General features: G+C 36.2%; 1 protein-coding gene across 4 annotated transcripts in view; it reads left to right on the top strand.

The window, feature by feature from the left end:
* The window catches only part of LOC150083310 (uncharacterized protein C2orf42 homolog), a 191033-nt gene that overhangs the window by 81637 nt on the left and 95407 nt on the right, over window positions 1-13989 (top strand). For 3 of the 4 annotated variants that reach the window (XM_090377168.1, XM_090377169.1, XM_090377167.1), the window contains exon 5: window positions 6414-6521. The exons of the other annotated variant lie outside the window; for it this stretch is intronic. In XM_090377168.1, coding sequence (XP_090233294.1) covers window positions 6414-6521 — 108 coding nt within the window. The remainder of the gene's footprint in view (window positions 1-6413; window positions 6522-13989) is intronic. 4 annotated transcript variants of the gene reach the window in all.

Below are 13989 nucleotides of genomic sequence, written 5' to 3' on the forward strand. Positions count from 1 at the left end.
GAATAAATTTAAGGAGGAACTTCGGACAGGCATTTGGAGGGAATGGTGTGTTTTTTTTTTTTTTTTTGCCTGAATCTGCATAAGCTCATTCACTTGCTTTCTTGCATCACATGCCACTACTATCCACCGTTGACCATACCTTATAGTTAGATACCAAGTCACAACTCAAGCAAAATGTGCCGGTGCACCATCATGCATAAATCACATGTTTTGGTGTTGCTGAAGTGGAACATTATCATCATCAAGGAGGTCTGTAAGAACATTCTGCAGGAACTAAAAGTACAGCTCTCCTGTTAGCCTGTTTGACAGAAAGTGTGGCCCAATTAGACAGTCTCCTAGTAGTCCTGCCCAGACATTCAACGAGAAACGTTGCTGATGTTGTGACTTGTGAATTGCATTAGGATTTTTGTCGGACCACGCGTGATAGTTATGAAAATTAAAAATACCATCACAAGTAAACTCAGCTTCATCAGTGAACAAAATGTTGTTTAAAAATTGGGGGTTCAGTACACTGTTGTTGCATCCATTGGCAGAAGTTCACTCTGGGAGAATAGTCTGTATTGCTGAGACCTTTTACATGCTGGATATGGTAGGGGTACAGTAATTGATGTAAAATTTACCACATACTGCTGTGACTCAGTATGCGCTCTTGCAGAGCAATCCTCCTTGTTGAAATTCCTGGATTTTGTTCTTTTCTTTCTAACATCCTTTCCTCAACATCAGGTGTTATGCTTCTGGGCCTACCTGCTCATACTCCATGTGCAAAGAGCACATGGAGTACGAGCTAAGGCATTAATTTATCCTGATGAATGTGCGGTTGTTGGGCTGCCTTCGGCAAGGAAATGCTTCTTGGTGCAAACGTGCAGCCTCGAGTGCACTACCATTGAATTTACCATACACGAAGCGCATGTCCACATACTTTTCGTTGCTGTAACCTCTTTCCATGTGGACTATCCTTTGACAAGTACTAGTATGCCTGCTATGTCTCAGAGCATTGAGAGAGGGGAAAGGGAGAGAATGAGCATAACCTGACCTAAATAAACAAGTCAGTGGTAGATCCCAACTAGAAATGTGCAATATCTCGAAAACGATTCACTTAAGGACCCATGTTTACTAGGCTCTTTTTGCATATTGTAATGTACAGTTCACCTTTAAATTATTGACCATCACTTTTGAAACACCCTGTATAAATCCATATCATATTGACTTGAATCTTGTTTGAAAGGATACATCCTCTTACGGTGATTTCAAAAGTGTTGTAAATATGAAAATGGCTATTATTACTTACTAGGGGTGTTTATGGACCCAAGTATGAAGGGTTTATTTGAGGAGTCTGGTAACATTCCTTTTCAACATAGTCCCCCTTTTCGAGTCAATACTCTTTTGGCCACTAGTGCTGCAATGCATTGATTCCAGCTGTGAAGAAAGTTTTCTCTTGGATCTCCAAGAATGCATCCATTACAGCAGTGATATCACTGTTGGTGTGAAAATGGAAGCCAACCAGGGATTTTTTTCAAATTAGGAAATAGGTGAAAGTCTGATGGTGCTAGATCTGATGAATATGGGAGATGGTCCAAGATTTCAAAGCTGTATGCATGCACTTTCTCACAGACTTGTGAGAAAGTGCATTGTACTGATGCAACAAGACTTTTATTGAAGTTTCCTCATCATTTGTCTTTGATGTTTTCACTCAAACACCTCACAAGATCAGAATAATATGCTTCTGTAACTATCTGGCCTTTTGAAGGTAATCTACTAGCAACACTCCATCAGCACTCCAAAAAACTGAAGCCATCACCTTACCAGCAGAAGGAATAGACTTGGCTTTCTTTGGAAGGGGAGAAGAGCAGTTTCCAATGTTTGAACTGCTCCTTTGTCTCTGGTTGAAAGTGATGGACCCACATCTCATCCATGGTCACAAATCTTGCAAGGAACTGTTGCAAATGTTTACTTGACCGGACATCTCTGTTATTATGGGCTACACACATTAGATGAGATGCCCAAGGCTTTAGCAATTTATTGAATGTCATTAATCACTCATCACCAGCTCATGCCCACTGTTAACGTCTGGGGGGGGGGGGATGAACATTGTAAGTCTTCGATAGTGTGCATCATCTTCCAGGCTCTCCTTTACTTGTTTAAATTCTGTTGCCTACTTCTTAACCTTAGAATAGGAAGGTGCATCTTTCCCCAATATTGTAACCATATCCTCATGAATTGCCTTTGGCGTTAGTCTTTTTTTTTTCCCAAATATTGATGATTGCACAGTGACTGATTTTGTCCATCCTTCCTCATTTATCAAACTTTGTTGACTTCAGGATCTGTAATTTAAAAAAGATGCTATTGAAACTGCATGAAACTTGCTGGGTTACTATTTGAAGTGCTATACATTAAGTACAGAAATTTTTAATGCTGTGCCACTACACTTTCATACTCAGGCCATGAACTTTTCAAACACACCTTGTATAAACAAGCTCTTTAGAGCTCCAAGAGAGTCGATACATCATACAGATGTATTTTTTTACTGCTTTAAAAAAACCTTCAAAACACACACACACACACACACACACACACACACACACACACACACACACATATATACTGCCCTACATTAGTGTCTGGATGCTTACCCCAGTGATAGTTGGTCATGTCTTACCCAAGCATCATGTGTGAGACATAACTCTAAATATATCCTTAGACCTTTGAGAAGATAGTATTATTATTATGAATGCAAGAAGCTATGTTTAATGGAGTTAACAGACATCTGGTATGGAATGGTAATAAGGTGCCACATAAGCACATGGAGCGTTCGTGCCATTTCAATCTCACCAAAGATCCCTAGATTGACAATTGGTAATGTGATCTGTGAATGAAATGGATTAGTGCCAAAACCATCACAAACTGATACAAAAATTCCACGAGGCTGACAGAATGTGACAGGAGAGCCCTGCAATGAATTGTCAGTGCAAGTTGGTGTTTTTGCAGTATACACAAGCCCTCGGTGGGACATGTATCAGTACAGTGCACAGGAGACTTCATGATATGGGTTAGTACAGTCATGCCCCCCCCCCCTATACAAGCCATTAATCACCCTGACTAATGCCAGATGCCATCTGGCTTGGTGTAAGGTCTGCCATTCTTGGACTAGTTCAATGGCAAACTGTGTTTTGGAGTGATGAGTCACAGTGCCTTTATCTGGAAATCTGTCTGCTGGAGGTCTGCTGGACTGTATCATCCCAACGGTGAAGTTGGTTTAGCCAGTATGATGGTCTGGAGCTATTTTTTAAAGTTTTGCCTGAGACCACTGGTTGCTTTGGACAAAACCATGAATGCTGGAGGTCTGTCTAGACATCCTGGATAATAATTTGTCAGCAACATTGTGGTAGCACATGGGGAAAGACCCATATCTGTATCAGCAGGAAAATGCTCTGTCTCATCATACTGCTTGCATTGTGACAGACTGGTTTTGAGAACCTGAGTTGGGCTGTTGGCCAGCAGTCCAACTCCATGAGTTGACCAGCCTAGAGCTGTGACCTCAATCCTACAGAGAACCATTGGAATGAATTGAATCATCAGGTGCATTGGGAGAGACTGCCCAAAAAAATAGAACTGAACTAGATGAAAAATGTCAGAGGACATATATAAAAAATTGATGGAAAGTGTTCCATGGAGAACTAGCTAGTTGCTGTCATAAAGACTAAAGGTTTCAGCACATGTTATTAGTTTCCTGTAAAAACAAAAAAATATTTGTAGATGTGCTATCTGGATATTAATATAATATAATGTTAATATCCAGACAGTGGAGATATATATATATACACACACACATACTTATTTGGTTCCTCACATGAGAGGGAAAAAAGTATATAGAGTTGAACCCAGATAAGAAGTTTTTGCCTATACTGGGTTTGGTTTTTTAATTCCTATTATCAACTCTATATATTGCAATGTATTATTTTCCCATGTAAGAAGTTTCCTGGGTAAAAATCGAACAAGTTAGTGCATAGCATCATTTTAGTTCGTAGTAAATCACCGAAGTAGGTGAAATGGCATAGTTTTTGTTACATATCATATTGTGAATGCCTTCACAACAAGTTGTCCTGATATTGCACTATCTCGAATGCCGACCGGGCTAGCCGGGTGGGTAAAGTGCCTGCCTGGCAACCCAAAGGTCGCAGGTTCAAATCCCACCTTGGGCTTGGATATTACGATGCCGCTGTACTCGCTGGTTGGAGTACGGCTGCGATACATGAAGGAAGCAGGAAAAAACTGGTTCCTTCGTGTATTGCTCACATCATGTGATAAAAAAAAAACTACCTCGAATAAGCAATGTTTTGCCAGTGGAGAAGAATAATGTTACTTATTCTCGACAGATACCACCACCACCACTACCACTCAGGGTGATGGTGGTATGAATGGTATTGCCTATATCAGGACAACTTATTGTGAAGGCATTCACAATATGAGATTGTAAAATAATAAGAGGAGTTATACCTCAATATATGAGATGTAACAAAAACAGTGCCATTTCACTTACTTCGGTGATTTACTACGAACTAAAATGATGCTATGCACTAACTTGTTTGATTAGTGAATTTTTCGTAGTCTGAGGCTTTCAGCCCTAAAACCTTTTTACTATAAACATTTCGATATAATGGAAGTGACATATTGCAATTGTTTTCACTGATATCCATAATTGGATAGCATCGACCACGTGAAGCATGGTGAAGGGTTTCCCATTAAGTTCTGATGGTTCTGAACAGTTCTGAATTACATAATGGATTGTTGCTGTGTCTTATTGTAATTGTGACCTTTTAAGGTAGTGAAAGCTGAATTTATAATACTTTATTTCTGTAGATTACCATTAGTATTTTTGGTAATTCTTTAAAGAATAATCGTATTTCGGTGTGTCTACCGTATTGGCCCTAATTCTTCATCCCTCTTGGCAGTTTTATTTTAACGCTACAAATGTTAATTATTAATTATGCTAATTATAATATATTTTTCTAATTTGAAGGGTTATAGTTGGAAGGATGAACTCCAAAGGAGTTCATCCTTCCAACTATAACCCTTCAAATTAGAAAAATAACTTGTCATTAAGTTGACAAATAACTTGTTGTCAAATAACTCATTAAGTTGGAAGGATGAACTCCTTTGGAGTTCATCCTTCCAACTTAATGAGTTTAATGAACAGAACGTTAAGCAATTAGAAATCCCAGTTTAAAAATGTTTCCCATAGGCAGAGTAAAATATTTATAAATTCTGAAATAGTACTTAAAAATCATCTTTAACTTATGTATGTGTGTCTTTTCATTTTTATTTGTGTAGTTAATATTTCATACACTTTTCCCTTCTAAGAAGTTTTCCCTCATAAGAAGTTCCAAATCTCCACTCCCTTGGAAAACTTCTTAATAGGGTTCTACTGTATACGTGCATACTAATGAAAGGGATAAAGTGCTAATCTCGTGGGGTTTTTTTTGGGGTTTTTTAAACTGTTATTGGAAAATCTTAAAAATTAATTGAATATTATACTGTTTTCTCCATGATTATTGCATGAATGCCTTCTTTATTGCAATTGCTGCTATTCATGATGGAATACATAATGTATTAAACTGCAGGATGCATTTCGCATTGACCCTCCATATGGGAACTTGAACCAGATAATTATTTTCTTGTTACCTGTAAATAACATTGTAATATACAAAATACCTATGCAGAAAGAACAAATACTCCAAAATACAGAATATCTGTGCAGAAAGAGCAAATCATCCAAAATATGTGAGTTGTGAAATAAAATACTAATAGCTGAATAAAAATTTAAAACTTAAGAGAAAATTGAAATTAAAGTTACCAGTATTTAATAGCTTGATAAAGTGATATACCGTCTGGTTTGAGGCTAAAAAAATATGAAGAAGTTCAACAAATAAAAATGGACCAAAAAAAGGTCAAGATACAGTACTTTTTTTCAAAAGAAATGTTATATAGACAGGTAGTGAACCTTTGGAGGTGCTTACAAAATTTAAGTAACTAGAGAATTTCCAAGAAACTTGAGCACATAATCTGAAAGAAGGTTTAAAAATAAGCATTTAAACCTATACATCAAATATTGACTGTTTCCCTTACTTATTTGTAATGGTGACCCAGTATTTTATCATGCAAACTGAATTTCATTGTAATTGAACTAATTCTGGTTTCACTTTTTTGTTGTTATTTTTTATCGCATTTGTATTCTAGTTGAATCTGGCAGCAGTTATAGTGGAGAAAGTTCCTTTCCTTTTAATTTTTCATATAAAGTCCATAAATGTCATATATGAAAAGAATAATAGTATCAGTATTTCATAAGAAATTTTCAATTACACTCTAAAACCAGATCAGATAAGTAGTAGTAGTAACCATGATCACTCTTTTTTCAGTCCAAGCTAGCAGTGCTTTACTGTTGCTTCAAGATAGCCTTTTGGCTGGCAGCAAGACTCGAACTTCTTCCAAAAAAGGATATAGTAGTCAACTTCAAAAAAAAATGAGTACTGTATTTCTTCATAAGTTATCTGTTAATTATTATTTATTAATCAAAATGCTGCTTTATATATTCCTAGGGGTTATGGATCAGCTACACTTTAGGGAATATAAAAGTGAATCAGTAGTAAAAAAAAAATATATATATATTAGCAGTTGAAATAGATATATGATAGAATTCCCTTTTTTTTTTTTTTTTTTGTTGTTGTTTCACTAGAATAAGTTAAATTAGTTTTAAATAAGATTGTTTTTAAGAAATTTTCATAAAATCCATTGTTAAACTGAGTCAGTATTATAAATATTCTTCTTAACCATATTGCCACTTCACACATAATATTAAATATAACGTAATTATTCCAAAAACAGAATTTTCAGCATAACATTTAGTTTTTCTCAAATTTCAAACTTCAGTTCAGTTTCTTATATGCAATACTGTATGCAGCCAGGGAATTGACAAAGGTTCAAAAATTTTATGCTGTAAATTCTTGTTTGTAGTTAATGTTATCATGCAAACTATTTCTCTACAGTATGATTCATTTTGGTTGCTATGATAATCCTTCATTAAAAGAAAAGTTATTACATAAAAGTTCACCTGAGAACTTAATTATTATGTTTCATTAATTAATATTATTTAAGGCATGGTTTTAATTTAGTTTATATAGATAAGATTTATATAGATAGGTTTATATAGATAAGAATAAGATTTTGAATATGTTGGTTATAATGTATTTTGAAGTTTGAAATAATTGGTTGGTGATTTCATAAAACAGTAATACCAAAATCATCAATAAAAAATATAAAATAATGGGACAGGGAACAAAGAATCAGGTAAGTATTTTCTGATAATTTTACTGAGGGTCTGTACATCACCTCCGTTACCTTTGCACTATAAAATAATTGGTCAATGCATTAAGTTAAATTAGGATAAATAAAACAGATCTGTAATGCCCAATGTGTCCTACATTTATATTAATATACAGAAATAGAGGAATTTACCTCAATGCGTTTTTGTAGAATGCTTCGCTACATTTGGATGAGTATTGTAGTGAAGCATTCTACAAAAAAAAACTTCCTCGAGGTAAATTCCTCTTTATTTCTGTATATTAAGTTACAGTGAATGTATTTTACACTCTAATATTTGAGAGAGAGAGAGAGAGAGAGAGAGAGAGAGAGAGAGAGAGAGAGAGAGAGAGAAAAGAGATTTTAATATGTATGAAAAATTCAATTCAGTGTTTTTTTTTTTTTTTTTTTTTGTTTTTTTTTTTACCTGTTGGAAGGCATTAGTTTCACATGGTAGTCTACTCTTTTTAATGAAAATTTCTTGAAATTTTTGTATAAACCAGGAGAGTTAACTTTTCTTTAACAGAATTATGTGAGATACTATTAGGTGAAAATGGTTTTAGATGCAAAAAAGCTAACAACAAAAGTGGAGTTGAGAAATATCTCTTGTGATTACTAACTGATTAATTAGAATATTAAGCTTTTTGTGTAAGGGTATAACTTCCTTGCTCATTAAATAATAGCCCCTGAACCATTTTAACTTCATTATAGTGCTTCTCCTGCTGGACTTTTATCTATATCTGTCATCTCTGATTTGCAAATAAAAACTAAGGATTTAATATTTTGTTGAGCACTTTTATGGGAACCCATCTATCTATCTCATGGATAGTATAATATACAATTTAAATAATTCTTCCCCCCAAGTGTCATGAATAGAGTGTAGTTTTTCCTGTCTTGAATTTCATGTTTCAAGAATTATATTCATTCTACTGCTTTATTTATGCCTCCTCTTTCAGCAACATAATGTAACCTTTTATAATGACAGTGTATAATCTGGAAACTAAACTTTTAATTATTTATAGATATTATCAAGATTGTTGGATTAGTTAATAACATCTGATAGTCTTAATGGAATCAGCATAAAACAGCAACTGTTACTTAATGAACAAGAATGTAGACAAAGTAACCTTGTCTTGCTTGCTTGCAAAAATTTCTAATTGAACTTGACCTACATTTTAAAAATTTTCTTCATTGTAGTACCTTTCACTTTAAGGTGAAATTTAAATATCTGGGGTCCCCTCCCCAGATATTTCATCTACACAATGGTAAAATCTAAAGCTTGATAATGTCTGGATTACACTTTGAAATAGATAACTCCTTAGAGCATACCTTCACAATTAACGTATGAGTAAATCTTCATCTTTTAATACTAGTGAGCATCGTTGTGATCTTTTTTTTTATAGGGATTATTAATAATATATACTTACCTCTAATTAAAACACTCTTGAGTTGTGGTGCATTTCTCTGTATGGCTGCTAGTTTTGGAGAAATAAAACCTGAGGTGAAAACCAAATTTAAATAGGAACAAAAGAAAAAAAAGAATTAAAGTCCAGCTATATCCTCAGAACTTGTTTGTTATACCCAGTGTTCAAAGGTAGTCATCCTGCAAAGTACTCAGCTGGCTTAATGCTGGCCTTTCAGTGATTAAACAAGAGCCACTATATTTCAGTGTATTCAGCCAAATATGATAACTAGTCACTGTTAAAATGCAGATATTTTATTTACAAAAAGGCCTCTGTTTACAACTGATTTATTTTTTCCATAGGCTCATACCCTTTATAATTTTTAAAATCTGAACAGAATGGGAAAATCTAAACTGAATTTCAGAATGACTGTGAAAGAATTGTCTTCAAGTATCATGTTTTGCTTTCTGTTAAAAGCTGAAAATGGCTATAAATTAAATTAATAGATTGTAATTAATGCCTTTATTGCATTTCACACTTAACCTTGGACACTCATTTATTACACTGAATAACTGGTTAATGCATATAAAAATCATTTCATACTTAAATGTAATTTAGGTGTTCTGTAAATTAAGCTTTTGCTATTGAAACTTAAGTGTTCTGTAAAATAATAATGTTAGATTATTTGCATTAGATTTAGATTTCAGTATTGTAGGAAATCATTTTTCTCTTTTTGAATGTTATTAACAATTTTGTCAGATTATAAGTATTCTTGAAATCTAAAAGACAATCAAACTAATATAATCAGTGAAGGACATTATGTGAAATCTTATGGTAGTAATTTATAAAGGAGAAACACTTATCCACATGAATTCAGTCTTTTATTTTATTATTTATAGAAAAAATGGCATTTCAGTTATTAAAATATAAATTGGCTATGTTACTTCATCAGAGGATTTCAAATTAAAATCAAGAAACATAGCCAATCTCTGTTTTAGTTTGATAAAAAAAAAATACTTCACTGCATTATACACACATGCACACATGCTGAGATGGCTTTGCATTAACAACCCCCCCCCCCCAATGTAGGAATGAACTGGTCTGTGATGCTGGAAAAGGTTCAGTCAGGAATGACTGCTATAAAATTGTAGTTTGCACACGTGGCAATTAGTTTTTTAATGTCGACAGGGAAGAATTGGTTGCCACTGAGATCTTTCTGACTTTGAATATGGAAGCAAATATGTGTAGGTGCCAGTGTCTTGACAACAGCTGACATTGTTAAGTGCTCCTGTTATATGGTGTCACAAGTCTACTGTGACTGAGCTCAATAGTGGTCAAACAACCAGCCAAAGGTCACATGGGGTGGCCAAGTGTGGTTGACACCCATGTTGAGCATTGTGTGTCTCATCTCATAACACAGCAGCAATGCAGCACAGTGTCCTACCTAACCACCAAGTACAATGCAGGAATAGCAAGACTTGTATCCATGTGGACTATTTGTCAGACATTAGCTGATATAGGCACGATAGTTGATGGCCATTACAGGTACCCATGCTTATGCGCCATGCAAGACACAAGGAACTGCACCTTGCATGGACATCACCACCAATACAGGACCGCCTATATGTGGAAATCTGTTGCCTAGTCTGATAATTCCATTTACAACTCTGTCATGCTGATGGGCATAGCTTCATTTGCAGAAAACAGCATGAGGCCGTTGAACCTGGATGCACTGTTGGTGTTTGACAGGCTGGAGGCAGTGGTGTTATTGGTTTTTGGGACTGTTTTGGTGGCATGCTCTAAGTCCTCTAATCACTGTTAATCAATGGCTTAATGGGAATACCTACCTTTCTATTGTCACCAACCAACACCCTTTCCTGATGACTGCATATCCAAACAACTCCTGCTTCTGTTAGCGAAACAACATGCCATGCCACAGGGCCCAGCAGGTTGCTAACTGGTTTCGGTAACATGGCAATGAATTCTCTGTTCTCCCATGGCTGTCAAACTGACCCAATCTCAATCCATTTGAGCATGTGTGGAACCTATTGGAAAAGGTCATTTGCTGCTGCAGCCGTCCAGCTGACAATGTGTGGGCATTACTAAACACATACATGGATAGCACTACCACAGGCCACCCTGTAACTCCTTGTAGAGTCCATGCCAAAATGTGTTATTATTGTTATTTGGTTTTTTTTTTTTTTTTTTAAGGAGCATTAGCAACTAAGGCCATATTGCTCCTGGGATATGCAGTGGTCATTCCCTGACCTTTCTGCATCCTTCATATTTGGTGGTCACGGGCTCAAACCCCGGCCTAATCAAGAAGTGTGTGATATGCACTGCTGCTCCTGCCCACCTGGCTACAGAGGCGCCACCAAAATGTGTATGGGTTGCATTACAGGCAAAACATGTCCCCACGAGTTATTTGGTAGGTGTTGCCACGTGTGTGTGTGTGTGTTTTTGACTTTTTATAACCCTTTACTTTATTTTCATAATTTGTTTTGGCAGTTGAAGTATAATTTTTGCTGTAGAATAAGAAAGTATTGGTTTATGGGAACAAGTATTTTTCCTTAATTAATTACAGTTTAAACTTTTAATATTATTCCTGAATGAGCATTTTAAATGCAAATTGTAAATTCCTGTTTTAAATATGGTCCCCTCCCCATTAAGTAAGTTAAGTGTTTACTTCTTCTAGTGACATTTCAGTTACTGAAATTTTGGTTTTATAATTATTGTATTGAATTTGCAATGTATACTGCCAAATATTGCAGTATATATCTGTTTATTTCATTAACTTCAAAAGATTTAGTGTAAGGCCATTTAATGAATTTAGCCCCAGGGGCTCACATCTGGCTTGGCACACCCAGGGTCCTGAGAAAAATGATGATGGATATCATCATTTTTCTCACTCCCTCTCTCTCTCACTCAGGGTAACTCTGAACTTATTTTTTGGCTGGTGCAGCATAAGCCTCAGGCTTTCTTGCACCGTATGGCTAATAATAATAATAACTCATTAGTAAGTAAAATTAAAAAAAGTTCTGTTTTCACTGGTGTATGAACAGGCTCCTTGGTGTTTAAAAAAAAAACAACTGAATGTCAAAGCAACTGAACCACCTCTGTCACTTTGACAAAAGCACTTGTCTCTAAAGTATACTTTTAAACTGAAATCCCTGCCAGACCACCCTACGTACGTGGACATCCAGTTTTGAGACACAATAGGAAAACCTTTATAACACCCATCAGACTGCCAACTGTCCCTTTGGTATTCGTGTCCAAGAGCTACTTCATCTATCTGTCTATAACTCTGTGCTGCCTATTGATCTGCTTACTCTGATAGCATGTGAGAAGATTTCCCATGAGTACAGTATATATACACTGCAGAATTATATGGTTCAAGGCTCTATAGCATATAATTCTGTGGTGCTGTGGCAATACAAATCACTTGAACAGTACTACAATTGTCCAATGTGTCCTCCATTTTGGTCAACAACAGTTTCCATTCAAAGAACAGCATTTTCTACAGCAGAATGTAACGTGTCAACTGAAATAGCCAGCATATGACGTCCAATGCTGTCCTTCAGATCTGCCAGAGTTTGACATCCCTCCCAATACATCTGGTTCTTCAAAAACCCCAACAACAACCAGAAGTCGCATGGGGTGAGATCCGGTGATCGGGCTGGCCAAGATGTCTGGAAACAACGGCTGATGACCTGTTCATCTGTAAAGTGTTGCCTTAGCAATCTTTGGACAGCGGTGGATGTGGGGTGGCGCACCATCCTGCATGAATATGGTATTCTGAAGGCACCCACGTTGTTGCAGCTCTAGTATTGCAAAATTTGCCAACATTTCATAATATCGCTGTCCAGTGACAGAACAGGTGCTGGGTCCAGTTGGTGTTACCTTTTTAAAAAAAAAATATGGCCCAATCATGAATGTGGTCGTAAATCCACACTGCACTGTCATTTTTGGAGAATGCAATGGGACCTCTTGGATAACTTGAGGGTTTTCTGTTGCCTAAATGCAACAGTTGTGTGTATTCACTTGTCCATTTAAGCAGAAGTGGGCTTCATCACTTCAAAGGATGTTCCATGGCCAAGTGATATCCACTGTCATTTGCACTAGAAACTGAAGTGCATACTTGAAATGAATATTTGCATCACCATGCTTTAGCTGCTGTAGAATGTGCATCTTGTAAGGATAGTACCGCAACACCTGATGCACTACTAGCCTTACAGTGGAATATGGCATGTCCGCTTCACAAGAAACAGCTGGCACACTTGCACTACCACATGGAGATTGACTTGATAAATCCACGACAGCCATAGCCGCATCTTCAACAAGAGACAAGTCCACTCGTTTTTGACCTCTACCTGGTTGAACACCAAGATGTCCTGTTGCTTCAGATTTCTCAATCATTTTGTAGACAGCACAAACAATCATAAGTCCATGCCTTATGCGCTTCTGATGCTGGAATTCTCTGCTAGCCGCAGCTGCATTGTTGCTGTTCTGATAGTACAGCTTCACTAATAGTGCCTTTTCCTGCAATGTTGTTGGCATTGCTGCTGTAATGCAGGCAAACATCTACTGTATGATTTTGAAGAGACTGCTTTTTCTTTTATACAGTACAGTAGAGCTGAGTAGTGGCGCTGCGGCAATAACTTACGATTTTACGATTTACGACAAATTTTGTAACTAATTTTTTTTTCCAATAAATGACTAGCACATTCTTTATTGTACCTGTTGTCAAAATTTCTCTTCAGTACGAGCCTTAAAACTCGCTCCAGAGCCATCTACATAGGGATATTTTAATTTTAATGACCCTGTATATATCATATTTAAGAATTGTCTTTCTAAAGAAACTTAATATACTGAGAACCATCTCTGTTATGATATAGAATACTAATAGATTCATTCTGCTTCTGCACTGCATTGTGCCCCTATCAGATCTCAGCTAGACTATTTTGTTATTTTCTTTAGAGAAAATTCTCTAAAGACAACACAATTCAGCACGGTGCTCTGCATTTTTAGCATTAGCATTAGCATTAGCATTAGTAGAGGCATACGATGCAAGAAAGCAAGCTTATTCAGCATCAGCCCAAAAAAAAAAAAAAAAAAAAAACCCTCTCCCATTTCACCCCTCCGTTCGTTCGAAATACCTGTCCAGTTGAGCTTTAAATTTGTTTAGGCTATCAACTTCAACAACAAGTGATGGAAGTCGGTTCCACCAACCAAC

The sequence above is a fragment of the Mastigoproctus giganteus genome, chromosome 7 (genome assembly GCF_048544385.1).
Source record: "Mastigoproctus giganteus isolate SK-2022 chromosome 7, ASM4854438v1, whole genome shotgun sequence".
Lineage (NCBI taxonomy): Eukaryota > Metazoa > Arthropoda > Arachnida > Uropygi > Thelyphonidae > Mastigoproctus > Mastigoproctus giganteus.